Source organism: Syngnathus leptorhynchus, chromosome 16 (assembly GCF_054491065.1).
Source record: "Syngnathus leptorhynchus isolate UIUO chromosome 16, UIUO_Slep, whole genome shotgun sequence".
Taxonomy (NCBI): domain Eukaryota; kingdom Metazoa; phylum Chordata; class Actinopteri; order Syngnathiformes; family Syngnathidae; genus Syngnathus; species Syngnathus leptorhynchus.
In genome coordinates, this window is record NC_141210.1 from 6,228,981 (window position 1) to 6,251,525 (window position 22,545).

The 22,545-nt window shown below is 42.7% G+C and overlaps 4 protein-coding genes and 3 long non-coding RNA genes across 29 annotated transcripts; 4 read left to right on the top strand and 3 right to left on the bottom strand.

Moving 5' to 3' along the window:
* Nucleotides 1–489: 489 nt before the first annotated feature.
* hapstr1a (HUWE1 associated protein modifying stress responses a) lies at nt 490–5,300 on the top strand. The gene is made up of 5 exons (XM_085933735.1): nt 490–930; nt 1,917–1,997; nt 2,457–2,524; nt 2,612–2,822; nt 3,134–5,300. Exons 1-5 carry the CDS (start codon nt 735–737, stop codon nt 3,454–3,456), a joined length of 879 nt encoding a protein of 292 aa, XP_085789861.1. The 5' UTR covers nt 490–734; the 3' UTR covers nt 3,457–5,300.
* Nucleotides 5,301–5,718: 418 nt separating this feature from the next.
* dctn5 (dynactin 5) lies at nt 5,719–7,985 on the bottom strand. The gene is made up of 6 exons (XM_085933737.1): nt 7,799–7,985; nt 7,582–7,650; nt 7,384–7,502; nt 6,962–7,073; nt 6,320–6,422; nt 5,719–6,233 (listed from the first exon to the last, which is right to left on the bottom strand). The coding sequence occupies exons 1-6, from the start codon at nt 7,844–7,846 to the stop codon at nt 6,136–6,138; spliced, it is 549 nt and encodes a 182-aa protein (XP_085789863.1). The 5' UTR covers nt 7,847–7,985; the 3' UTR covers nt 5,719–6,135.
* A 137-nt stretch (nt 7,986–8,122) lies between these two features.
* Nucleotides 8,123–12,878, top strand: LOC147044443 (uncharacterized). Its single transcript, XR_015068491.1, has 4 exons — nt 8,123–8,454; nt 8,697–8,769; nt 10,349–10,510; nt 10,927–12,878. It is a non-coding gene; the product is annotated as an uncharacterized LOC147044443 (long non-coding RNA).
* On the bottom strand, nt 10,316–12,405 carry LOC147044444 (uncharacterized). Of its 15 annotated transcripts, none has more exons than XR_015068476.1 (9): nt 12,333–12,405; nt 12,123–12,275; nt 11,668–12,043; nt 11,514–11,570; nt 11,351–11,438; nt 11,095–11,154; nt 10,924–11,033; nt 10,566–10,673; nt 10,316–10,494 (listed from the first exon to the last, which is right to left on the bottom strand). It is a non-coding gene; the product is annotated as an uncharacterized LOC147044444 (long non-coding RNA). The 15 variants fall into 15 exon arrangements; XR_015068478.1 differs by having other exon boundaries at nt 11,668–11,915; nt 12,013–12,043; nt 12,127–12,400; XR_015068480.1 differs by having other exon boundaries at nt 11,668–11,720; nt 12,013–12,043; nt 12,123–12,400.
* Nucleotides 12,879–15,976: 3,098 nt separating the features above from the next.
* LOC147044445 (uncharacterized) lies at nt 15,977–20,607 on the bottom strand. Its single transcript, XR_015068567.1, has 4 exons — nt 20,479–20,607; nt 20,164–20,236; nt 18,423–18,584; nt 15,977–17,999 (listed from the first exon to the last, which is right to left on the bottom strand). It is a non-coding gene; the product is annotated as an uncharacterized LOC147044445 (long non-coding RNA).
* LOC147044446 (uncharacterized) lies at nt 16,500–18,604 on the top strand. 9 transcript variants are annotated; one of them, XR_015068561.1, is made up of 11 exons: nt 16,513–16,585; nt 16,643–16,795; nt 16,875–16,905; nt 17,003–17,044; nt 17,202–17,245; nt 17,343–17,399; nt 17,475–17,562; nt 17,758–18,005; nt 18,069–18,174; nt 18,260–18,367; nt 18,439–18,604. XR_015068561.1 is itself a non-coding variant. In XM_085934886.1 (8 exons), exons 1-5 carry the CDS (start codon nt 16,813–16,815, stop codon nt 17,695–17,697), a joined length of 537 nt encoding a protein of 178 aa, XP_085791012.1. In that variant the 5' UTR covers nt 16,500–16,812; the 3' UTR covers nt 17,698–18,005; nt 18,069–18,174; nt 18,260–18,367; nt 18,439–18,604. The 9 variants fall into 9 exon arrangements, 2 of the variants coding, with proteins under 2 accessions (XP_085791012.1, XP_085791011.1); XR_015068564.1 differs by having other exon boundaries at nt 16,513–16,795; nt 17,896–18,005; XR_015068566.1 differs by having other exon boundaries at nt 16,514–16,795; nt 18,092–18,174.
* Nucleotides 20,608–21,126: 519 nt separating the features above from the next.
* ndufab1b (NADH:ubiquinone oxidoreductase subunit AB1b) lies at nt 21,127–22,471 on the top strand. The gene is made up of 5 exons (XM_085934327.1): nt 21,127–21,346; nt 21,753–21,869; nt 21,946–22,033; nt 22,090–22,205; nt 22,275–22,471. The coding sequence occupies exons 1-4, from the start codon at nt 21,146–21,148 to the stop codon at nt 22,179–22,181; spliced, it is 498 nt and encodes a 165-aa protein (XP_085790453.1). The 5' UTR covers nt 21,127–21,145; the 3' UTR covers nt 22,182–22,205; nt 22,275–22,471.
* Nucleotides 22,472–22,545: the final 74 nt, after the last annotated feature.

Sequence of the window (22,545 nt, forward strand, 5' to 3'; positions counted from 1 at the left end):
TATTAAAAAACGTAATTTATACAAATAAATACCCTACGCCATGAAAAGCAAGAAAACAGTCATTTCTGTTGGGAATGTGATTGCGTTTATATTTTCCATGTTTATTTTTTTGCACGTTACTGCATTTATTGTACAAAACCAAACACAAAAGAATAACGGTGCCTTTATTACATTCCCAGCACAAAACAACTCAAAAAGTAAATCATGGCGATTATAATGGCAACATATTCAATATTCAAGAGCACAAGGAATTCCAAAATAACTACATTTTGAGCCTTATCATTGAATTTCTAACGTTATTTACATGTGGCATTGTAGTTAGAAGACGCTTGCGCTCTCTTGCAAGCTTTCGGAATGGGGAAATTTCACGGAGGTTCTTTTGTGGCAGCACAGTGAAGGGCAAGTCCAGGACCCAATAGACTTGTGACTCTGGAGATAAACCCCGCCTTTTTGGTTATATTTGGCCAATCACCGTCAAGTTTACGACAATGAGGCGGGACGAAGTGAACAACAAGGTAGCTTACGATTGTATATATCCCTGACGTCTGCAACTCAGAAAATAGTCGGCTAAGCACAGCTTCAGAAATGGTCGAGATACCGTAGAGCACAATCTAGTGCGAAGTAGTGAAAACCGCTCTATTTTTCCTCAAGGACTCTCACGCAGTTCGAAATATCAGCCACATACGTACCTTAAACTCTTACAAGTAAGGTTTCTCCAAGTTGTTCGCGTATTCATGGAGGAGAAGAAGGAAGACGGCGACTCGGAGATCCAGGAACACGGACCCGAGCATTGGTTCTCAAAATGGGAGCGGCAATGTTTGGCCGAAGCGGAGCAGAGGGAACCGAGCGAGGAGGAGGCCGACAACGACCAGGATAAACTATGGCATCTTTTTCAGAACTCTGCCACCGCTGTGGCACAGTTATACAAAGGTTGAAGCCGTCGCTTTCTTGTGTGTCTGCTTGTTAGCATGATGACACCGTCAACCGAGCCTTTAGCTTGTTGATTAGCAACTTAGCTCAGCCTTACTGACATTTTGACACATTAATCAAACTCTGACTGACTCGCTGGTGTACAGAGCAACTTGCACAACCGACCGAGCAGTGCATAATTTACATAAACTTGTCAAACGCGAAGATGAACTATGAACTTGATTGATGGCCATAAGTTGGGAAACCGAAAGAGCCCCGTGTTGCTTCTTGGGCAAACATAACAGCGTCTGTTCAACAAAACCATCAACAACAAATCAACAAATGCCGTAATGTGTCAATATATTAGTTTGATGATTCGATGGTGGACCATTTTGTAACCCCTCGCTAGCCAAGCTAGTTACAAAATGGCGATGGTAACAACAATCGTATATACGCGACATTCCCAGATGACAGTTTGTTGAACTGTCAGCGTTACCATCTGTTTTCCTCGCCGTTACATTCCACGTCTCGCAGAATGGCGACCAAAGTTAATCAGCCCAGCAGCACATGCTCGCACTTAGACACCCGGTCAGCTGCTGAGTGTACACTTATCGAGACAACGTGTAGCTTAGCCAGCGTTCCAATCACAAAATGGCGTGAATATTATTAGTTGCCTGTGTGAAATTTGCTTCGCCCTCGTCCAGCCGCGACTATCTGGTCGTGTTGACGATCGATGTCCATATTTTTAGAGCTTGTTGTGTCCACCGACATGTGTTTGACATTGCTTTGCAACTTTACTGCTGAGAGGACACTTAAGCTGGTGAGCGGAGCGACTCCTTTCTTTGCTGCCAAGCTCGCTAACTGTTTATTTTGGTGCGAGTGACTTTGTACACCCAAGATAAAATGGCTTCATCTGCTGTGCTTCTTGGATCTTTAGCTCCTTTCGTTGGCCTCATGTTGTCATATCTGGATAACCCAAATGATCGCCCCTCTTGTATCTCCCAAAGATCGAGTATGCCATCAACAGGGCCTGTCACTGTGGGTGCCATTTCAGAACGCAGCTACAGCAGTCACAAACCTATACAAAGGTACCACTGCTACTTCACCATCATTCTACTTTTGAGTTGGAAATACAGCCAAACTTACAATAATTGTCAGAGTCAATAACACTGGATACATGGCACATACAATAGAACCTCTAAGGTCAAGCAACATCATTCCGAAAATGCTCAAAAGTCTGATTTGTTTAAATTCTGAATACTCAAAAGGTAATGAGACCAAAAACAAGAACATTGACACAAACCGATTTAAAAGTCTCACGAGTGACTTCAGATGGGATGTATGACCAATACCAACGCCACTGTCATTTTACTCTTCTGTTACAATGTTAGGAATTCGCCAGCTACAGCTACACAAATGCCATGTCACACTAAGAATGATATTGCACCGGACTCTGTTCTGTAGCCTTTGTAGAGAGATCACAACATATTGTGTAAAAGCATGTTTTTAAAGCATTTTTCTTTCCACTGTAACTTCAATAATCTTAGAGAGTGTCGATGCCCATCAGAGAAGCTTCGACAGGGGCATCCAGATAGGACACCAGCGGCGTAATAAGGTTGGCCGTGTATTAGTGTTAAGAAAAAACAGGCTGGGGAAAAAAAAAAGCCTCTGAATTTCTTGTCATTTGCACGCCACCTTGTAGGACATGTTGGCCTGGGTGAAAAAGCGCCGGAGAACCATCCGCAGGGAAGATCTTATCAGCTTCCTGTGTGGTAAAGCACCTCCACATAGGAGTAGCAGGGCCAACACAAGGCTGGCCATGGTGGCCCCCAGCCGGGCTAACTCGCCGGTTGAGACCGGCTCGTCTGTAGAAGCCGACCTCCAGCCGTTCAGGGAGGCCATCGCACTCCACGGTAAGCAAACATCGACTGCATTTTCTTCCAAATGAGTCACTCAGTCAAACTGAGGAAGCAGTCTGACATTTCATCAGTGATTCAATGGCGGGGTTCCCACTGTGTGTACAAGTGTGTACTTGTGAGACAGAAAATGTCTGTCCGTATGTGGTTCCGAGATAAAGTGAGTTCAGAGCGGGCCAGTCGTGACAGCAGGAGGCCACTCAGCGAGAATATCTCTGCGATCGTTCTCGTTTCTGCTTTTATGGGGGTGGAACCTCTGCCTCGTTTTGGATCTTATTTGACTTAATCTGCAGATCTACCATTTCTAGGTCTGAGCGGCGCCATGGCGAGCATCAGCGTGCGTTCGGGCCCCCCGGGGTCTCCTACGCACGTAAGCGGGAGCAGCGGTAACGGAAGCGGCGCCGGCGGAGGAGCTTCGTCGGGCTCGGCGGCGCTTTGCCGCGGCCGACGCAACGGCCTTCTGGACGTGGACTTGAACACTTTCATCTCTGAGGAGATGGCGCTGCACTTGGACTCTTCTGGCTCGGCGTCGGCCGGCGGAGGGGGGGGTGCGGCTAGGAAACGAAACTCCACCCAGTGCAGTGACGTCATCACAGACTCGCCTACTCACAAACGCAACAGGCTGATCTGAGCCGGGCCGAAGCTTTCCGTTAAGACGACGGGACTCGTCGTCTCCCTTCCTATTATCAAATCAGAGCGCCCGTGTCGCGTGCACCCGCTCCACCGTGTTGGAGGGATCCTCGCAGTTGTCCCTTGGTGAAGACACACTGTGCTGAAGCCACTTGATTCTTGACACATTTGTGCCCTTATCTCCCCCCGCCGCCCCCACCCACCACCTTAATAAGGAAGTGAGGTGTCACAGAGGACGTCAAACGCTTCTTTCTGTTACTCGCTGCTCACTCGCAGCCCACATTTGAAGTCCTTCCCCGTCCCTCTGACGCTTCAACCACTTTCTCTTCTTTTACCGCCAGTGTTAAACATTATTTTCGCTGTTTTCAACAGCGATAGCCAAATTTTAAGTTTCACGCCTCTTTTTTTGTGTTATTCTAGTATTTGTTGAAAATAATTTAGAAGATAACGCCCCCCCCGCCCCAATTTTCGCAGTCTTATTCTAAGAAGCAGCTGCTGCTCTTCTGTGATTGCGTGACGTTTTCAATGAGTTGCAATAAGGCTTTTTGCACTTAAGGTTTCATGCAAACAAAATCGGCTCTTCCATTGCATCGCAGTTTGTAGCTTCCGCCGGTTCTTAACGCGGACGCAGGCGAGCGCGTTCCGTCACGAGCGGCAGAGTTCTTCGCTTCTAGTTCTCGTCTGTTTTGTTTCCATAAAAGATTCGGAGAATGCCGGTCTTGTAAGAATAAAAAGAATACGTCACAAAAAAAAGAAAAGAAAACAAACGCCTTTTATTTAGTGATTCTTTCATTTCTGGTCAGGCTCTGCTGTGTTGGAGACATTTACACTTAAAGTGACCCAGCGTGATATCAGTGGCAAAATGTATGTCAGTTTTGTTGACACTTCAAACCTGTTTTACTTCAGCTCTCATACTCCTGCATGATTACTGGCTCATCTTATTGTCTCTTTCATTTTTGTCGCAAAAACAGTGAAAAGTGGGATTTCATTTGACTACGCAGCCTCTGACCACATGTTAAAGGTGTCATTGGTTTGAATTTGTACAGTTTGGGGGGGAAAAACAAGTGTTAATTTATCATAGGAAGGATTTTGGTTTTCAATAGGAACCTTTCTTAAAACTAAAACACTTAATCTGTGGAAGTTTTAGTCCCTTAATCACACATGGGGAAAATCTTTTAGTCCTTCCTCGGGGGGTGGGGGGGGGTCTTGTTAAATTGTGAAAAAAAAAAAAATCCAACCAAACAAATGTTTATTCTATATTGTAAGCATTTGCTGTTTAAATATTTTCAGACTTATATCGCAGTTCCTCTGAGGTTTTGTTTTCAAATTGTATGGCGGGCCAGATCCAATGTTCTTGAGGGCTGTATGTTCCTCAATCCCTTGCCTGAATGTGTCACAATATGGTGAAAGGAGGATTTGTTGGCAGCCTCTTTCGATTGTTTCAAATCGGGCACTTTTTTGGATGATTTGCTTAGCTTTCCTTTTCCACATGCTTAACTCTGCTCGGTGGTTTAACATTCATTCGCATCTGCAGCACTTTTGACTGAAAGGCAACACGGTGGTTGTTGCACGTCACAGCTTAAAGTGTGACGTGACGCGTGTGTGTGTGTGAAGACAAGAGCTACATTTCAAAACAAAAACATTGTGAATTTCATCCCAACTGTCACTTTCTACAATGGGCAGACTTGAGCCACATGTTTGAAGCCAATACTATCATCAGCTCTTTCTTCATACACAATTGTCAAAAAAAGTAATAAATGGCTAATCTATATACTTAACATTTAATTGTTGGTATAATATATGTGGTTCGCATTGTAAAGCTGAAATAAAACAATTGAGTTGCAACTTGACAGTCATTGAAACTTTTGGGGGGGGATGAAAAGTGGCCTTTATATTTTCTTTAGATTTTTTTCTGTTGATCTCACAGCTACGTAGTTACACTACGAGAAACGAACGTAACGTGCATAAGATACATGAAGATTTTAACAGTGAAAACAGTTTCACGCAGTTTTACTTCTAGCCGCTAGATGATGCTACAGTACAAATTGCGAATTGGCAGTTAAATATACACATATGTTCCTCACCTATGTATATATACACACACACTATTTGTGAAATAAACTTTATAATACACTACTGTGTAGTACCTGACAATACCAACCACAGAGTATCATGAAATTCATCCATTTTCTACATGGAGCTCGAGCTTATCCCATCTTACAATTAAATACGAGATGAATGAATGAATGACAAATGCTCCAAATTCTTTCAATATCATTTATCAAGATTACACGATGCATTTCTAGGAGTGGATGAGATGCTGTCTCTTGCTCAATGACATCACACAAATATACACTGTAATGAGGAATCTCATTGTTCATTTCTAGTGTTTCTTCCAACAGCGTTTTGGTCCAAGTTAGTCTGATCTGACTTCCACACTGACAGGCTGAAAGTCTTAAGTTCCTTCAAAAGATGCATTCTCCTTCCTTCTTTCTCTCTGATACATAATGTGACAAATTGCCTTATGATATAAACAAAGGGACAAAACATGTTTTGTGATCTTTCAAGGCACACTCTTCAGCACAGAAGCTCTGCTTTTAGGGATTCAAAGGCATCCCCGTGCATGCAGACAGCGAGCTGGACCTTGTACAAATGAAAGAAGGTTGTGATGAAAAAGACCTTATATCTGGCTGAGGGGAAGAAACTTCTGATAGTAGCTCTTAGTGACGTCAATCATCAGTTCCTGTGTGCATTCTGGAAGCTCCCCGGAAAACAAACCTAAAAGGTTCAAAACATAAAATATTCACAAAGAACAGAATAAAAATTCAGAAGATGCTGGAGGTATGCACGTGTGTGTATGAGACCTGGGCATCCTGAAAAGACGGTAAAAGGAGGCACCACTGTCTCCGGAGGAAGAACAGTGTTGTCTAAGATCTTGCAGCAGTCTTTCAGCACACAACGGCGACCCTAAAAAGATGACAAATGAAAAAAGAATATAATCAAATGTATAATGGTTTCATTCTTTTCTTTTTGTGCTCTGTGCCTAAAGATGTCTGGGTTATATGTGGAAATCACAAAGAATTTTCAATACATGTACAAAAGTATTTAAAAAAATAATAATAATGTGACATTGCGCAAATGCGATGTCACTTTGTCTGGGCGGAATGCTAAATTATGAAGTCGCAAAATGCTTCACTTAAAACTGTAAATACTGTAGCTTCATTCCGTTCAATTCAATTGAAAGAAGAAAAAATTCAAGAGGGGAAGTCAAAATTAACAACGGATCATGCAGAGTTGGGGTCTAAATACTGAGTGACATTTGACAACATTTCACATCTTTTTATGGATTTTTCATTCCCCCACCAAAGAAAAACATGAATATATTCATAAAATACAATAACTGTGTGTTGTTCAGTGATTCCACAGCAACTAAAAAAACCATCATGACTTGCATGTGACCGACTAGAGCGGGTGAGCCGCTGTTGAGTGTCTGAGAGCGAACTCACAATGACGCAGTTCTTGCCGATGTGGACGTAGGATCCGATCTGGGCTGCGTTCACCACGCAGTCCTCCTCGATGAACACGTGGTCGCCGATGTGCAGTGGGAAGAAGGCCACACTGCGAGGGTGGAATAGAATTTAAAACACATTTTTCTAATGGAATTGCCCATGATAAGATGCGATACTATTCTCCCATCTCCTGCCATATGGTGTGATACAGTACGATTTGATCCAGTGCGATACGATGCAACTGCATCTTACAGGTCATATCGATTTTCCGATGCATATCGGTGAATCTTCCCAACCCAAAACTCTAGTCATGTGACGAACGAGTCTAATCCTTCAAGTGGTAGTTTCTGTGTGTACATTGTATTAAGACACAAGATAGTTCACCAAATAATAGTCATAAGAACAAAAATATCGGTTACCCTTTGCTGAACTTCTTGAATGGTGGACGAATGACACTTCTGCTTTTGACCACACAATGTCTGCCCACCCTGACATTAGCCAGGTCTCCCCTGATGATGCAATCATTCATAACGATCGTCTGGAGGAGAGAGTTAAAGAAAAGGAAAAATTCAAACCACAATAAACTACTCATCTTTCCACGGTATGCTTCAACTTACTTTGCCATTAAGTACGATGTTTTGACTTCCACAGAGCACCGACTGCCTGCTCACCTTGTTGCCAGACGCCTGAAATTCACAATTAATATGATATTAATATCGAGAGACGCGTGATTCTCGCTTAAGTTAGCATAATTGATGCCATTGTGGTCCAACGCCCCATCCAGCTAGTTAGCCACATAGCACACTAGCTAACAGAACCTAAAGAATAACTTACCGTCTCAATGTACTCCGCTTTGTTATACAATAATTCAGACAACTCCATGGTTGAAAAATTGCGGAGCTATTTGTGAAATAATAGGGGAAAGGCAAACGTGAAGCATTTGTTTGGTTAAGATCCGCTTCTTTGACTGACAGCTAGTGTTGGCTCGTGAATGAAAGATTCGTTCAAAAGAACGGCTCTTTTCAACACTTCCTAAAGTGATTCGTTCTTTTTTCAGTTCATATGATTCAACCAATGGATGTCAGTCATGCACATTGAAGCTGATGGCACCAATCTGTAAAACAAAACGAAGAAGAAAATGACGTAACTTCCCGTTCACGAACGAGTCGTGAATTGCACTTCCAGACAATGATGAGCAGATATCCGTTTGCTCATATCATTACAACTCGGTCATAAATTTGTATGAAACTCAGATTATATGACAGAATATCATTATCTTTTGACAAGGCTGGTCTTTTTGACTAGGTTTTGAGCATCTTTTATGCGTGTTGACGTAATGATCCGAACTAGTGTATGAGAATATTTGTCATTTTTCACGTCCTGAGTGTTAGGCGCTTTTTTTGTGATTTGAATTGAGCTTTCTCGGCTACCGTACACTTCCGCTTCAGTGAGCAGCTAGCTCTTCAGGTTGTTACCATTTGGGCTTTCGAGTGAGTCATGTCAACTTTTTCCAAGCTCTCGATTTGCTGTATGTATGTAAATGCGTACATGTAAACAATGACGTGAAAGGAGAATATTTGTTAGTCGTTGAGTTAGTGGAAACTCGCTAGCTCTCGTGAAACAAGGGGTGGAGCGTTAGCTAGCACGCCCACTCACCGACAATTAGCATCACTCGGCTGTCAATCAATGGCTAATGAACGAAAGCGTTTGACTTGAACGTTGTTTTTCTCAGTTTTTCCATGTCCAAACATGAAGACTGGAGGCTCCACGTCGGCTGCTGGTCGTCTATCTGCATATCTCGAAAGGTACCTCCCCATTTTGTTTGCCTCCTAATCTTAAATGTAGAAGAAGGTCGTGTCATATGACTTCAAATATTCCAAAATGTTATCAAAGGACATTTGAATTGGTCATTTCCCAAATGAATAATGTACTGATGATTGTTTGGGCCACAGTGAAAAGAAACAAAATAATTGCTCTTCAATGGTTTAAGTTACATGTCAGTGGAAGAAGTATAGTTTTGAAAAATGGACTTGCATTTGAACTTAAGTATGTTTTTGATCATAGTTGGCACACATGAGAAGTGAAAGTGTACCACTTTGTTCTTCTAAAAGTATGACTTGAATCGAAAAAAGAAATATAAATCTAAAAGAGAAAGAATTGTGTTAGTTAGTTGGTAGTGTTATGTGCTTGAGGAGCTGATGTCATCTTCTCATGGAACACCAGGGAGAAGGTGAGCACATGCAAGCAGCTGACATCTCTCCCAAAAGCCAAGTGCCAGGTACTGCACAATATCATCGTCACACTCGTCTGGATCAATGTGTTTTTTCATGACATTGATGCAAACCAAGTTCGTCAGAAACGTATATCTAACTAACTTGGTTTGCATCAGCGTCATGGAAAAACTTGTCCAAAAGTGAGTGGTGGTGGTGGTGGTGTGCAGTACCTGGCACTGAGGTTTTGTCCCAGATGTTTGCACTGTTTGCATGTGCTCCCCCTAATGCCTGCCATGAGAAGTAAGTGAGGTCATCAAGCACTTAAGCTTCTTTCATCCAGGCAGGGCCTTTTCAAAGTTCTTTTCTATTCAATAAATTGTTCAAGTGGAATGTGAGTGTTTGTGACTTATGAGCAAATTTGCTCATTTGAAGTCTTTCATGCTTGGCAAAGTATTGTTTGAAGTCTTGAGTTGGCCATTTCCACTACTATGGACACAAGTTTTCAGCCTTGAGGTGAGCGTCACTGCAACAGAGCCAAGTGTTTGACTGCTTCTCTCTGTCTCCACATGACTCAAGTGTACAATTGCAGTCACTTTTCGTCAGGTGGAGACAGAGAAGCAGTCAAACACTTGGCTCTGTTCAGTGGCTGAAGGCAAACACTCAACTCAAAGCTGCAAAGATCCTTCCAAAACCTAAGTGCCACTTTGCCCGCCTCCTACCTCCCCCCAAATTCAAGCTGGCCAATGGGGTCTCGCCACAAGATTTGCATAACCACGCCCACTTTCTGGCAGCCAATCAAAATGCAGCATTTGCACATCTGGCCAATCAGATTGCGGCATTTTAATGAGACCACGCCCACTAAACAGCGAACCAATCGCAAATCACCTCATTTGCATATCAACGCCCACTTTCCAACCAACCACAGCCTTTTATTCTCATTGCTCCACCCAATTTTATAGCTCTCAGCCAATCATGAAGCAGTATTCATCATGATCCCGCCCCTTTTTCAATATTTCACCAGAAAATTTCACCAGAAAAAATAAAAAAAAATTTGGGTGGAAAAAAAATAAAATTATTTTGCTGGAAAGAAAATAATTATTAATTGAAATTGTGATGTTTGAAATAGAGTTGAACGTTTGTTATTTGTAATAAAGCTTTATTTCTTTTGCAGAGTAAACAGTAACAAGAACATAAGTTGGATAGCAGTCCGCTCGTTGCCGAGTGGTGAAGTGGTCAGCCAGATGAACGAGTGCTGAAGTGGTCAGCCAGAGAGAAGAGTGGTCGGTCGGTGGGATGAGTGTTACTCCATGCCTGGACCTGAGACGAGAGATTGGTAAGTAAAAACAAATCAAAGTTTTGTGCAGAAAATGTTTTGGCATGAAACATACCAGTGCGCAAGCACATTTGTTCATAACAGGTACAGCAAGCTGCATGACCAGGAAGCTGGTTTTGTTCCTTGCGGCATGACCCAGGAAGGTGATTTTGCCCCTTACTGCCTGTCAGAAAAAAGGGGGGGGGGGGGAATTATTGGAATAGAGATAAAATTGTGCAATGAGGAGTATCTAAAGTGCCTTCACTTCTCAGATTGTCTTTGAGCTGGCGGCAGCAATAAGACCAAAGTGTTGCTGGTATGCAGCTTTGCTCTGGTCCTCAGCTTTTGCTACGAGCAAGTATTTGATGGTGCTTCACACAAAAAAACGTTTTTAAACATGTTTGCTAAAATGTCATTTACTTTGCTCCTCTTACCAGCAGAGGGCTCTTCAGGCAGCACGGATTCAGGTGAACGAGCTCAGAGGCTGAAGATAAATTGTGGCAGCAGGCTTTTCACTTTCTGGACCAGGATTCACTACCTCTGCCTGGAAAGAAAAAGGAACATTGCCAACGATTCCATTTAAGTTTACCGCTTTTATTTTTAACTGTAGACTGGAAACAGCCGGTAGGTCGCTGGTGCACAGACAGAGCTATCCAGGGAGACACCTGCACACAACACAAAAGGGAGCCATCAAGCTGCCATTTAGGACACTTTGAGCATCAACTCTGAAAATGGAGGCACCCTTGAGGAACCTCGGCATGGTTTTGGAGGGTTACTGGAAAGTGCTCTGCAGGAAGAGGGAGGCATAAAAAAAAAAAAAAAAAAGTTTTAAACCATGCCAAGTTTCTAGTAAATTGTCACCTGTCAGCAGGTCGGAAGAAATTGGATCACGCCACAGGTTCAAAACAGTGTAGATCCATGCTGCAGAAACTAGGTCTTTCGGCACCACCTAGTGGACAAAAGGAGAAAGAACAAGCTGAAATGTTTGACACGTGTCAAACATTTGGACGCGTGCGTGTTTCACCAGTAAGGAATGGAGTGCAATGCCGGCCGGCCGTCTCTCCAACCAAAGCTTGCTGGTCTAAAAGACACGGTAATGTTACAGCCATTCTGCTTTGACATTTTCAGCCTAGCAAGCAAATCGGGCTTGGCAACGTGTTGAGGAAAAGTCGAACTACCTGCAAGTGTCTCATGAAGCCATGCGAGGACTGCAAGGCGGCCATCTTGGACCCTGCAGACAAAAGAGAACAAATGTTTACTTTAATCAGATGAAATTGCTTGCTCACAAAAATATTTTTGCTGTCAATCTGCGTCCTCTTTTCCAGAAGCAGGCCTGTGGACAGGAATGAGAAGGCAATTAGAAGCAGTCGATTGACTTTAAAACTCAGTCAGTCGGCCATGACGGGGTCGTTTAGAAGATTGGCACCTGCAGACAGAAAGCAGAAAATTAACACGAATGCATCGAAATATCCAAGTCATTCATTCTCTGGTGGATTTATGCAAACGCCGCTTAGTCTACTTACCTCCGGCCAACGCGCTGTCGTCCAGACGTTGCTAAATGTTTGTGCAAAAATTGCATTAGTCGTCTTTCCACACGATGCGTGCTTGATTTTCAAAATGTAGCTGTACTTACCCACCGTCAAATGCTTCAATTGTTTGGTTGCACGCCAAATGAATGCGTTTAGGCGGTCGTCGAAGATGTTAACTGCTAACGCTAGCTTCTGCAAACTTCTTAGCTTGCATGCTTGCAAGACTGAAGCACGCACGCTCAAAGTGCAAGTTGACGCTGAAAGAGAGCAAAAAGCAGTTCGTTTGAAAAGGTTACCAAACGTTGAACACCCACCTTGTCACTTTCAAACGCGGTTGTGCAGCAGGTGGACCGGAGCAGCGTGGCGCCCGCTCGCTGTCAGAGGAGAGTGAACGGATCCGTCGCGTTCGTGACGCCTTTTATACTCTTTTTGTGATGACGTCATCAGAAGGGGGGGGGAAAAAATGAAAAAAATTCAAACACTATAGTCTTTGCAAGTTCCTAGACTCGAACCAGCACTGCAATCGACGGAGTCAATGGCGTTATCCCCTCGACCATTGTCCATTGGTCATCAGCCAAAGCGATTTTTGTTATATCCCAAATCATGGAGTTATCCAGGAAAAGTTTAGAGTAACCTTCAAATACAACAATTCAACTTTCGTGGTTAAGATCTCGAATAGCCGAATGGTTAAAGCTTTTACCTTCAGTTCAGGAGAGGCGGGTTCGAATCTTGCATGTCACAATCTTTAGCTATATTTGAAAATGATGCACACAGCGGGTCTCGAACCCGAGGAGTCTGGACACCAAGCCAAGTTAGAAACCATTCGACCATTTTGTCGTTGGAATTTTCGAATTTTTTTTTAATCAATTTATTGAATATGTTTCAAGAAGTAGATAAAATTGCAAAATTACCTGCACTTTACGCATTTCTCAATGGTGTAATGGTTAAAGCTTCTGCATTATGTTTGGAAGAACCGCGTTCGAATCTCACACTTTTCAAACTTTAGCTCAAAGTCTGCTTCGTGTGGGGCTCGAACCATGGTCTCCCGATCACCCAGTCAACTTATAAACCGCTCAGCCATTTTGCCAGGGAAACGGCGCCTTTTTTTTAGGTAGTGTACATTAGAATGTCAACTTGCTAAAGTACAAATGTTAATCTACCAGTGAGTGTTACAACATTCAACGGTGTAGTGGATAAAGCTTTTGCCTTGTGCGCGGGAGAACCGAGTAATAATGCAAAATTCATCTTAAAGTCTGCTTCGTGTGGGGCTCGAACCATAGTCTCCCAAACATCGGGTCAAGTTATAAACCGCTCATCCATTTTGCCAGGGAAACGGCGCCTTTTTTGTAGGTAATGTACATTAGAATGTCAACTTGCTTAAGAGTAATGCTAATCTACCAGTGAGTGTTAGTGGATAAAGCTTTTGCCTTGTGCGCGGGAAAACCGAGTAATAATGCAAACTTTAGCTTAAAGTCTACCTCGTGTGGGGCTCGAACCAGTCTCCCGATCACCGGGCAATGTTATAAACCGGTCTGCAATTTTGCCTGATAAATGCTGACTTTTTTTTGGATAGTGTACAGCATATAGAGGACGTCTGGTCGAAAAGGAAAACTGGACATGTTCATTTTACACTGGGTGACATACGAGTGAATGGAGGCACTGCCATCTTGCGGTATCTTGGCGTCATTACATGAAGCGCTTCATAAAGCATGAATCGCTGGCTTATACGATGCAAACTTAAACTCAAAGTCTGCTTCGTGCGGGGCTCGAACCATGCTCGCCTGGGCGCCGGGTGATGTTATAAACCATTCTTCCATTCTACCGGGGAAATTTGGCTTTTTATGTTTGGTAGTGTACAGTACATAGAGGGCGTCTGGTCGAAAAGGAAAAATGGACACGTTCATTTTACGCTGGGTTACATACGAGTGAATGGGGGCACTGCCATCTAGCGGTAGCTTGGCGTCATTACATAAACCGCTTCATAAACAGGAATTGCGATGGTATTTTTAACAAAACATATATATATATATATATATATATATATATATATATATATATATATATATATATATATATATATATATACATATATATATACATAAATAAATAAATATATATATATATACTGCGATTGGCTGGCAACCGGTTCAGGGTGTCCCCCGCCTACTGCCCGATGACGGCTGGGATAGGCTCCAGCACGCCCGCAACCCCCGTGGGGACAAAGCGGTTCAGAAAATGAATGAATGAATATATATATATATATATATATATATATATATATATATATATATATATATATATATATATATATATATATATATATATATATATATATATATATATATATATATATATATATATATATATATATCATATATATACATAGGGCTGGTGTCCTGCATGTTTTCTATGTCACCCTGTTGCAACACACCTGATTCAAATGATCAGGATTGTTATTGTTGTTGTTGTTCTGTATACCTTGCTAATTATCTAACTAACCATTGTCTGGTCGAAAAGGAAAAATGGACATGTTCATTTTACACTGGGTTACATACGAGTGAATGGGGGCACTGCCATCTTGCGGTAGCTTGGCGTCATTACATGAACCGCTTCATAAGCATGAATTGCTGGCTTATATATATAATCATAAGCTAGAGTCAAAAGCCTGTATGTTTAATATGGTACGACGTACGTGTTTAATTCTGCTGATGTGATGGTATATATATATATATATATATATATATATATATATATTTATTTATGTATATATATATGTATATGTATATATATATATATATATATATATATATATATATATATATATATATATATATATATATATATATATATATATATATGTTTTGTTAAAAATACCATCGCAATTCCTGTTTATGAAGCGGTTTATGTAATGACGCCAAGCTACCGCTAGATGGCAGTGCCCCCATTCACTCGTATGTAACCCAGCGTAAAATGAACGTGTCCATTTTTCCTTTTCGACCAGACGCCCTCTATGTACTGTACACTACCAAACATAAAAAGCCAAATTTCCCCGGTAGAATGGAAGAATGGTTTATAACATCACCCGGCGCCCAGGCGAGCATGGTTCGAGCCCCGCACGAAGCAGACTTTGAGTTTAAGTTTGCATCGTATAAGCCAGCGATTCATGCTTTATGAAGCGCTTCATGTAATGACGCCAAGATACCGCAAGATGGCAGTGCCTCCATTCACTCGTATGTAACCCAGTGTAAAATGAACATGTCCAGTTTTCCTTTTCGACCAGACGTCCTCTATATGCTGTACACTATCTAAAAAAAAGTCAGCATTTATCAGGCAAAATTGCAGACCGGTTTATAACATTGCCCGGTGATCGGGAGACTGGTTCGAGCCCCACACGAGGTAGACTTTAAGCTAAAGTTTGCATTATTACTCGGTTTTCCCGCGCACAAGGCAAAAGCTTTATCCACTAACACTCACTGGTAGATTAGCATTACTCTTAAGCAAGTTGACATTCTAATGTACATTACCTACAAAAAAGGCGCCGTTTCCCTGGCAAAATGGATGAGCGGTTTATAACTTGACCCGATGTTTGGGAGACTATGGTTCGAGCCCCACACGAAGCAGACTTTAAGATGAATTTTGCATTATTACTCGGTTCTCCCGCGCACAAGGCAAAAGCTTTATCCACTACACCGTTGAATGTTGTAACACTCACTGGTAGATTAACATTTGTACTTTAGCAAGTTGACATTCTAATGTAAACTACCTAAAAAAAAGGCGCCGTTTCCCTGGCAAAATGGCTGAGCGGTTTATAAGTTGACCGGGTGATCGGGAGACCATGATTCGAGCCCCACACGAAGCAGACTTTGAGCTAAAGTTTGAAAAGTGTGAGATTCGAACGCGGTTCTTCCGAACATAATGCAGAAACTTTAACCATTACACCATTGAGAAATGCGTAAAGTGCAGGTAATTTTGCAATTTTATCTACTTCTTGAAACATATTCCATAAATTCATTTTAAAAAATTCGAAAATTCCAACGACAAAATGGTCGAATGGTTTCTAACTTGGCTTGGTGTCCAGACTCCTCGGGTTCGAGACCCGCTGTGTGCATCATTTTCAAATAAAGCTAAAGATTGTGACATGCAAGATTCGAACCCGCCTCTCCTGAACTGAAGGTAAAAGCTTTAACCATTCGGCTATTCGAGATCTTAACCATGAAAGTTGAATAGTTGTATTTGAAGGTTACTCTAAACTTTTCCTGAAGATAACTCCATGATTTGGGATATAAAAAAAATCGCTTTGGCTGATGACCAACGGACAATGGTCGAGGGGATAACGCCATTGACTCCGACGATTGTAGAGCTGGTTCGAGTCCAGGACCTCCCCGAGACTACTCTGTTAGAAGTTGTTTTTTTTTTTTTCTCCTTCCCCCCCTTCTGATGACGTCATCACAAAAAGAGTATAAAAGACGTCACGAACGCGACACATCTGTTCACTCTCCTCTGACAGCGAGCGGGAGCCACGCTGCTCTGGTCCACCTGCTGCACAACCGCGTTTGAAAGTGACAAGGTGGGTGTTCAACGTTTGGTAACCTTTTCAAACGAACTGCTTTTTGCTCTCTTTCAGCGTCAACTTGCACTTTGAGCGTGCGTGCTTCCGTCTTGCAAGCATGCAAGCTAAGAAGTTTACAGAAGCTAGCGTTAGCAGTTAACATCTTCGACGACCGCCAAAACGCATTCATTTGGCGTGCAACCAAACAATTGAAGCATTTGACGGTGGGTAAGTACATCTACATTATGAAAATCAAGCACGCATCGTGTGGAAAGACGACTAATGCAATTTTTGCACAAACATTAAGCAACGTCTGGACGACAGCGCGTTGGCCGGAGGTAAGTAGACTAAGCGGCGTTTGCATAAATCCACCAGAGAATGAATGACTTGGATATTTCGATGCATTAGTGTTAATTTTCTGCTTTCTGTCTGCAGGTGGCAATCTTCAAAACGACCCCGTCATGGCCGACTGACTCTGTGAGTTTTAAAGTCAATCGACTGCTTCTAATTGCCTTCTCATTTCTGTCCACAGGCCTGCTTCTGGAAAAGAGGACGCAGATTGACAGCAAAAATATTTTTGTGAGCAAGCAATTTCATCTGATTAAAGTAAACATTTGTTCTCTTTTGTCTGCAGGGTCCAAGATGGCCGCCTTGCAGTCCTTCATGAGACACTTGCAGGTAGGTCAACTTTTCCTCAACACGTTGCCAAGCCCGATTTGCTTGCTAGGCTGAAAATGTCAAAGCAGAATGGTTGTAACGTTACCGTGTCTTTTAGACCAGCAAGCTTTGGTTGGAGAGACGGCCGGCCGGCATTGCACTCCATTCCTTACTGGTGAAACACGCACGGGTCCAAATGTTTGACACGTGTCAAACATTTCGGCTTGTTCTTTCTCCTTTTGTCCACTAGGTGGTGCCAAAAGACCTAGTTTCTGCAGCATGGATCTATACTGTTTTGAACCTGTGGCGTAAGCGAACTTCTTCCGACCTGCTGACAGGTGACCATTTACTAGAAACTTGGCATTGTATAAAACTTTTTTTTTTTTATGCCTCCTTCTTCCTGCCTTCACTTTCCAGTAACCCTCCAAAACCACGCCGAGGTTCCTCAAGGCTGCCTCCATTTTCAAAGTTGACGCTCAAATAAAATGTCCTAAATGGCAGCTTGATGGCTCCCTTGTTTGTGTTGTGTGCAGGTGTCTCCCTGGATAGTCTTGACATTTCAGTAACTCTGTCTGTGCACCAGCGACCTACCGGCTGTTTCCAGTCTACAGTTAAAAATAAAAGCGGTAAACTTAAATAGAATCGTTGGCAGTGTGCCTTTTTCTTTCCAGGCAGAGGTGGTGACTCCTGGTCCAGAAAGTGAAAAGCCTGCTGCCACAGTTTATCTTCAGCCTCTGAGCTCGTTCACCTGGATCCGTGTTGCCTGAAGAGCCCTCTGCTGGTAAGAGGAGCAAAGTAAATGACATTTTAGCAAACATGTTTAAAAACGTTTTTTTGTGTGAAGCACCATCAAATACTTGCTCGTAGCAGAAGCTGAGGACCAGAGCAAAGCTGCATACCAGCAACACTTTGATCTTGTTGCTGCCGCCAGCTCAAAGACAATCTGAGAAGTGAAACACTTTAAATACTCCATTGCACAATTTTATCTCTATTCCAATAATTCCCCCCCCCCCCCCCCCCCCTATTTTCTGACAGGCAGCAAGGAGCAAAATCAACTTCCTGGGTCATGCCGCAAGGAACAAAACCAGCTTCCTGGTCATGCAGCTTGCTGTACCTGTTATGAACAAATGTGCTTGCGCACTGGTATGTTTCATGCCAAAACATGTTCTGCACAAAACTTTGATTTGTTTTTACTTACCAATCTCTCGTCTCAGGTCCAGGCATGGAGTAACACTCATCCCACCGACCGACCACTCTTCTCTCTGGCTGACCACTTCAGCACTCGTTCATCTGGCTGACCACTTCACCACTCGGCAACGAGCGGACTGCTATCCAACTTATGTTCTTGTTACTGTTTACTCTGCAAAAGAAATAAAGCTTTATTACAAATAACAAACGTTCAACTCTATTTCAAACATCACAATTTCAATTAATAATTATTTTCTTTCCAGCAAAATAATTTTATTTTTTTTCCACCCAAATTTTTTTTTATTTTTTCTGGTGAAATTTTCTGGTGAAATATTGAAAAAGGGGCGGGATCATGATGAATACTGCTTCATGATTGGCTGAGAGCTATAAAATTGGGTGGAGCAATGAGAATAAAAGGCTGTGGTTGGTTGGAAAGTGGGCGTTGATATGCAAATGAGGTGATTTGCGATTGGTTCGCTGTTTAGTGGGCGTGGTCTCATTAAAATGCCGCAATCTGATTGGCCAGATGTGCAAATGCTGCATTTTGATTGGCTGCCAGAAAGTGGGCGTGGTTATGCAAATCTTGTGGCGAGACCCCATTGGCCAGCTTGAATTTGGGGGGAGGTAGGAGGCGGGCAAAGTGGCACTTAGGTTTTGGAAGGATCTTTGCAGCTTTGAGTTGAGTGTTTGCCTTCAGCCACTGAACAGAGCCAAGTGTTTGACTGCTTCTCTGTCTCCACCTGACGAAAAGTGACTGCAATTGTACACTTGAGTCATGTGGAGACAGAGAGAAGCAGTCAAACACTTGGCTCTGTTGCAGTGACGCTCACCTCAAGGCTGAAAACTTGTGTCCATAGTAGTGGAAATGGCCAACTCAAGACTTCAAACAATACTTTGCCAAGCATGAAAGACTTCAAATGAGCAAATTTGCTCATAAGTCACAAACACTCACATTCCACTTGAACAATTTATTGAATAGAAAAGAACTTTGAAAAGGCCCTGCCTGGATGAAAGAAGCTTAAGTGCTTGATGACCTCACTTACTTCTCATGGCAGGCATTAGGGGGAGCACATGCAAACAGTGCAAACATCTGGGACAAAACCTCAGTGCCAGGTACTGCACACCACCACCACCACCACTCACTTTTGGACAAGTTTTTCCATGACGCTGATGCAAACCAAGTTAGTTAGATATACGTTTCTGACGAACTTGGTTTGCATCAATGTCATGAAAAAACACATTGATCCAGACGAGTGTGACGATGATATTGTGCAGTACCTGGCACTTGGCTTTTGGGAGAGATGTCAGCTGCTTGCATGTGCTCACCTTCTCCCTGGTGTTCCATGAGAAGATGACATCAGCTCCTCAAGCACATAACACTACCAACTAACTAACACAATTCTTTCTCTTTTAGATTTATATTTCTTTTTTCGATTCAAGTCATACTTTTAGAAGAACAAAGTGGTACACTTTCACTTCTCATGTGTGCCAACTATGATCAAAAACATACTTAAGTTCAAATGCAAGTCCATTTTTCAAAACTATACTTCTTCCACTGACATGTAACTTAAACCATTGAAGAGCAATTATTTTGTTTCTTTTCACTGTGGCCCAAACAATCATCAGTACATTATTCATTTGGGAAATGACCAATTCAAATGTCCTTTGATAACATTTTGGAATATTTGAAGTCATATGACACGACCTTCTTCTACATTTAAGATTAGGAGGCAAACAAAATGGGGAGGTACCTTTCGAGATATGCAGATAGACGACCAGCAGCCGACGTGGAGCCTCCAGTCTTCATGTTTGGACATGGAAAAACTGAGAAAAACAACGTTCAAGTCAAACGCTTTCGTTCATTAGCCGTTGATTGACAGCCGAGTGATGCTAATTGTCGGTGAGTGGGCGTGCTAGCTAACGCTCCACCCCTTGTTTCACGAGAGCTAGCGAGTTTCCACTAACTCAACGACTAACAAATATTCTCCTTTCACGTCATTGTTTACATGTACGCATTTACATACATACAGCAAATCGAGAGCTTGGAAAAAGTTGACATGACTCACTCGAAAGCCCAAATGGTAACAACCTGAAGAGGAAGTGTAGGGTAGCCGAGAAAGCTCAATTCAAATCACAAAAAAGCGCCCCTTGGCAACTTGCGCAAAAGACACTCCCACATCATGCATACGACACTAGAGTCAAGATTCAAGAGTTTTATTATTAGCATGCCAAACACGGAATTTGACTTCAGTACATCACAGCCTCTGTTCAACATTTAGGTGACTAACACTCAGGATATGTGAAAAATGGCAAATATTCTCATACACTAGTTCGGATCATTACGTCAACACGCATAAAAGATGCTCAAAACCTAATCAAAAAGACCAGCCTTGTCCAAAAAAACAAATATTCTGTCATATAGTCTGAGTTTCATACAAATTTATGACCGAGTTGTAATGATATGAGCAAACGGAGATCTGCTCATTATTGTCTGGAAATGCAATTCACGACTCGTTTGTCAACGGGAACTCACGTCATTTGTTTTACAGCGTGGTGGCATTAGCTTCAATGCGCATGACTGACATCTACTGGTTGAAGTCATATGAACTGAAAAAAAGAACGAATCAATTTAGGAAGTGATTCATTCATTCTCGTTCACTGAAAAGAGCTGTTCTTTTAAACGAATCGTTCACTCACGAGCCAACTAACCCGAAGTCTTCTTTCTCGCAGTGCATGCTGGGTACCTGCCGACTTCTTCCCGTCATGGCGTCCCGTGCCCTGCAAAAATGCGTCCGCTCTCTCGCCCGACCATCGCTGCGGCTTCTGTCCGCTAACCTGGCAATGAGAGCCGCTCCGATCCCCGCGGCAGCCGCTCTCCGACCTCTCTCTTTCGCCGCAGCCAGTCGGAGGACGCGGTGGCTCTCCCAGAACCCCGTGAGTGTCCCTTATCATTGAGGTGCTGTGGCCTAGCGTGTGCCGCCATGACCTACCGACGCCTTTCAAAACAGTTGCGGTTACATAGCATGAGAAAGCTCATGCTGGATAACAGATCGATGGGGTGGGCAATTAAAATGTCATCCCGCGACCAGTTTCTCAAAATCTGCTATATTTATGCCTTACGTATAGCCCCACGTCAGTCAGGTTGACTAGCTTGCTAACAAAGTTCCAACTGCATGCTCTTTAGGTGGAATGGATGATGACTCTTCATTTTGTCAGTTTTGAGTATTTCACTGGAGCTCTGGAAGGTTATCATTTGGCCGAATCGGTGATCAAAACAATCAAGATATTTTTTTTAATAACATTGACATGTGCGTTGATGGAGCTGCTTCCCTGCTTCCAGATCTCCTCAGGCGTTCTATGCAGGCAATACGGCGACCTGCCTCCCCTCACTCTTGAGACCATCAAAGACCGCGTCATGTATGTTCTCAAGCTCTACGACAAGATTAACCCCGAGAAGGTGGAGTCATGTTTATACACTGGGAAACACTCTACATGATCGTTTGTAAACGCTTCTGTCCTTGAATGCCCCTCAGCTGGTGGCGACCTCCCACTTTATGAAAGACTTGGGTCTGGACAGCCTGGATCAAGTGGAGATCATTATGGCCATGGAGGATGAGTTTGGTGAGTGTTTGGTCCATTCCTTCCTGTAGCTATTTATTAATCCCTTATCTCTGCAGGCTTTGAGATTCCCGACGCAGAAGCAGAGAAGTTGATGACTCCTTCGGAGATCGTACAGTACATCGCAGACAAGAAGGATGTGTATGAATAGAATAGAAATAAAAACACACTAGAGGCAAGTCTTTTATGAGACATCTAGTACCGTATAATTCCCCAGAGTTTGACTTTTCTTTTTTTAATGCAGTGTCACATCGTTCAACCTTCACAGCAAGACGTCACCAAATGTGTCCACGTCCTGTATTCGTGGTGGTATTGGGATCTGCTCCTGCTGCAGTCTTGCATTTGTATTTAAACAGCTGAAACAAAATGTCTTTGTCCCCCCCCCCCATTCCAGACATTTGTAATTCTTTCGAGTTAATAAAGAAATCGTCTCGCCGTAAAGCATACTTTTTTTTTTTAAAGGAATATTTTAACGGTATAATTGGAGTTTGTCTACTTATCTCTTTCAGCGAAGC